This window comes from Dendroctonus ponderosae, unplaced genomic scaffold, assembly GCF_020466585.1.
Source record: "Dendroctonus ponderosae isolate FM_Combo_2020 unplaced genomic scaffold, Dpon_F_20191213v2 Dpon_F_20191213_7, whole genome shotgun sequence".
NCBI classification, from domain to species: Eukaryota; Metazoa; Arthropoda; class Insecta; order Coleoptera; family Curculionidae; genus Dendroctonus; species Dendroctonus ponderosae.
The window spans coordinates 503,239-507,534 of NW_026018916.1; the positions used below are offsets into that span (position 1 = coordinate 503,239).

Consider the following 4,296-nt stretch of genomic DNA (forward strand, 5'->3'; position numbering starts at 1 on the left):
ATTATAATCCATGATGACGGTCGCATTACCTTTATCAGCCGGTAAAATGCAGGATACCCTCTAGGTGATAGTTCTTGACTACTTTTTGATAAATAATTCGTTCTTATTGCGAAATAGGAGCGCTATTTATCAATCTGTAATAAAAGACGTGAGGAAATTCTGGAGACAAAAATTTTTGAGGCGAAATACCCAAAAAGAAGTTTATAAAAAAATATCTAATGTTTTATTCCCCATATTTAGCCCATGCTGACGCGCATAAAGAAAGAAGGAGCCCCGCGCAAAAAGCGCAACGGATCTCCAGGGGCGGAGTCCTCAGGGTCCGAAGACAGCGGCCTGTCGACTTCTGTGCCTATTGTAGCTACCACTGCCATGACATTATCTGAAAGGTAATTGTTTTTTTTAAACCTCTACACAGTATTTAGCGCCCAGACTTTACGGGCGAAAGGGTTTTCTTTCAGCAACCGATAGAAATACATATTTTGCATATCTTAGCCAGGATTTCTTCAGTATCGCTAAAATCTGTTGCAGGTTTGGTAAAATCGCGCAGTGGTCAGCCGATAGGGAACGCCGGGACATTGAAAACATGCGAATCACTAAAACTGGAAGCAACATGAAAGTCATGGTGGAAGAGGACGAATTCTTGTATGGAACTCCACCTAGGAGGTACAGGTATATATATCGTTTCAATATTTGTCTGTTCTTCACGGTTGGGGCTGAACTGCAAATAATGCGTCCTGTTTTTTGCCTTTCAGTATATCTCCAGTTCCTCAGGGTCACTATCCTGATGAACTGCTATCAGCCGGACAGTCCAGACTAGCTGCTTGGGACGATGTTCGTGTGCGCTACCAGTATTATAAAGATTTAGGTAAGGATTCGATCCGGGAGATATTTCAAGTTCCCACTATTGATTTTTTGTTGCAGGATATTTGCGTGATTTGTCATTGGACGACTATGTAAAATGGGAAGAATGGTGGTATAAATATCAAGATTGGTTAGCCAATGAGAGACACTATGAACATTGGCTGGCCACTCACAACAACCCTGGAGGCAGGAGGCGAAAGAAGCGACTACCCGCAAGCCAGCGATTAGGAAATTAAGATTGTATCATTAGATTTGTAAGGATAAGGCGCCTTTATTTTGGTTCTTTTGACTATCATCACGTTAGGTCACAATATCAAGTCTACTTAAAGTTGTGTACATATTGTTTGCTACGTTATCGGCTCGGAAAAGGGACGGGTTTTCTGTCACTCCCACCCTTGGTTTGAAAAACGCCCAAATTCTACTTCTTATTGCGTATTTTAGTTTATATTTTTACGTAAATTATATCTGGGTTTGAAGAGGTATTCCAGAATTAAGATTGTTTTAATTACTTGAAAGTATACAGTGCTAGTTAATGTTTGCTATGTAGTCGAGCAGTACTTTGAAGGTTCAAGTGAAAACCGATAAATTATATTTTTAAGCCTACGAAAGCTCCATTATGAATCTTAGGTTGATCTCTGGCGCCCACAGCCAACCCAGCAAATTTTATTTGCCAAACAGTAATGCAGAAATCCTGAATCAGAGAAACCGTTTTTCGCTTCTCCTGTGAATTTATAAAGAAAGACTTACGATGTTTTGCACTTTAACCATCGATTTGGCGATACATGAGCTCGATTACAACAGCATTAAGATATGGTTAATTCAGTTGGTCCGTTAAGTCCTTGAGATCTGCAACTACTTCAGAGGCAATTTATTCAATAAATTACGAATTTTTAGTTAGACAGTTTCATTTCCCAAACGACTTGCAACTCTGAAAGGCAGAGGTTCAATCACACTTAAACTAAATATAGGAATTTGTTTAATAACTACTCATCATTTATTATTTGGTGATAAACTAGAATTTATTCATGGTTTGAACCTTTCTAACTAGTGAGCAAAAAAAAAAAATTAAAGTTACTAATTAAAAAACAAGTAAAAGATTGTCAAAAATTTGCGCAGGGAACATTTTAACCATGCAAAAGTACAAAGTAATATATCTTCACGTGTAGTGAATATATAGTAGACGTAATACACCTGACAAATCACAGTTCGTTTGATACTTACTAAAATACTATTAATAATTACAAAAACTGCTTAAAACATGCAATGCCGCCAGGGGCCGCATAAAAACCGTTCGTCTTTTTTATTACACAGAGTGAGAACAACACCCTTAATGCAAAAAGGTACCTAAATTAAACATTCATTAGAATATCAAAATACTAAGAACCCGCAGTGTTGTTTTCATCCCCGGCATCTAATATAGGCAATCTGACCAGCCTGCTGATATCTCTTCGCTCAAAAGAACTCCTTGTCGGGAATGGCGCTCCACAGAGAGTTCCCAACGATTGCGCTTGGTCGATTAACGCGCCCCATTTCTCGTCTTTGTACAATATCAGGGGGTTCCCGATTACAATTAGTTTTGATTTAGCCCTAGACACAGCCACATTGAACCTCTGAAAGCAATTGCCTGAACTTTAATCCTTAAGAGCTCCATCCACAAGTCTTACCTTGGAGTCATCGACAAATCCTAATTTATATTTATTGTCATATAGTAAAAAGTCCTCTTGGGCCCTCACTGTCGAAATGATCATCACTCTCTTCTCTCTGCCTTGGAATGCCTCAGTAGTTCCCACATCCATTTCGTTTTCTCCGATTCTTTGGAGAGCTTCACGGATCTTGTACATCTAATATTCAATTTATTTAGTTAACATGCAAACTTCGATTGAATAATTACTACCTGTCTCATATAGGGAGTTACAATGCCAATATCGACGGTTGCAACATTTAGAGTTTTCGTTAAAACTTCAACGTACGCCTTTACCATTTGAACTTCTTTTAAATTGTAGAAGCTAAAATCGCATTGATGATATACACTTGAAATTGTCAACTCAACTAGCATTACATACCTAGGAGAACGACCTTCTCGCTGCTCTTTTGCTATCACTGAACAAAACTCTATCGGTGATCCATCGTTTTGTGGCGTTGTTCTAGCGATGTTCCTATGATTGTGTATTAATGGGTACACGTAGGTTTGTGCTAGCGGATCACTGATGGCACCGGCCGATACGGCCTGAAAAAGATGCCAATTTTATTATTTGGCCCAATTTCACTGCTTTTACCAACCGTTAACAGATTATCGTAAAACAGTTCATTGGGCAGCTTCAAAATCTCCGGATGAGATCTGAAGTTTAGTTTCAGCATCGTGGTGAAGTTGTTGTTAGTATCGTTTGCATACACAGGCAAACCCATTAAGCGTTCCAACAGCGATGAGTCTAAATTTTAATAAATACTCGCTCAAAGGTCAAATAAAGCTGTAAAAAAGGACTTGCCATATTTGTAATATTTGCAAATTTCGGAATGAATTACTGGGCCTAATTGTTTGGGATCTCCGGCTAAAACTAATCGCTTGGTCTTGATTAGCAGCCCCATGGCACAACATAGTTCAGGTTCACGAGCTTGAGCTGCTTCATCTACGAAAATGATATCCGGGTGATATTCTCTGAAACGTTTGAGAGCTCAGTTATTAATCCTATCAATTAAGTTGAGGCATTTTTACTTGGTATATTTGGCGGCTAAAATCAGAGTAGTTACAACAATTCGGAATTCTTTCAGCTCGGCAATTCCAACACGAATCACGTCCCGTTGTTTCTCAATCTCTACGAGATTGCAATACTTCAGGATGTCTTTGTGCACAGACGTTCTAAGGACAGAAGGACAGTTTATCTAAGACTAGAGCACTTTGCAGTCGCTTACGTGTCGCAACTCTCCGACATAATTCGCCTCAATTCATTCGGCCGACAAAATTTCGCCAACTTCTCCGTTAACATGTTGCAGGCTGCATTTGCTGGCGCACACACCAACATCTTTTGTTTTGTCAGTCTTTTCAGTTGATAAATCGCTTCTACAATGGTTACAGTTTTTCCTAAAAAAAAAATGTTAAACAACCTTCTTTTCTACGCAAGATCATATATGGGTTCACTCCAAATCAACTGGACGGACACCCATGTGTTTCACATATTTTTTCGTTTTATATTAAAACTCACTTAATCTTGAAAGCCCACTTCCTTGCTTAAATCTTCGAACCGAAAACCTGACTTGAACCAAATTTCGCAACTTTACAGCTGAAATTCAGGCATAGAAAACGACAATTCGACAAGTTTAAAGAAACATTCATCACTCAAAACTCGTTTAATATTATCGCCCATTTTAGCTGCAATTTTCAGCTTTTGGGCATCCGGTCTTTCAGTGCCGATTTCAAGTGGAAGTTAGCATAGAAAA

The 4,296-nt window shown here is 38.9% G+C and overlaps 2 protein-coding genes across 6 annotated transcripts in view; both read left to right on the top strand.

Moving 5' to 3' along the window:
• Nucleotides 1-4,296, top strand: part of LOC109539810 (prolyl 4-hydroxylase subunit alpha-1) — a 117,734-nt gene that overhangs the window by 91,544 nt on the left and 21,894 nt on the right. The gene's annotated exons all lie outside the window — the stretch shown is intronic.
• On the top strand, nucleotides 216-1,754 carry LOC109543931. Of its 2 annotated transcripts, XM_019913869.2 has the most exons (5): nucleotides 216-386; nucleotides 529-669; nucleotides 753-865; nucleotides 922-988; nucleotides 1,026-1,754. In XM_019913869.2, the coding sequence occupies exons 1-5, from the start codon at nucleotides 244-246 to the stop codon at nucleotides 1,087-1,089; spliced, it is 528 nt and encodes a 175-aa protein (XP_019769428.1). In that variant the 5' UTR covers nucleotides 216-243; the 3' UTR covers nucleotides 1,090-1,754. The 2 variants fall into 2 exon arrangements, with proteins under 2 accessions (XP_019769428.1, XP_019769427.1); XM_019913868.2 differs by having other exon boundaries at nucleotides 922-1,754.

Excerpts from the sequence above, each read along its gene's own strand:
- LOC109543931 (XM_019913868.2), top strand. The coding sequence starts at position 244 with ATGCTGACGCGCATAAAGAAAGAAGGAGCCCCGCGCAAAAAGCGCAAC. Across the intron at positions 670-752 it reads ACTCCACCTAGGAGGTACAG|TATATCTCCAGTTCCTCAGG; the intron begins GTATATATATCG and ends TTTGCCTTTCAG. Across the intron at positions 866-921 it reads CCAGTATTATAAAGATTTAG|GATATTTGCGTGATTTGTCA; the intron begins GTAAGGATTCGA and ends TTTTTGTTGCAG.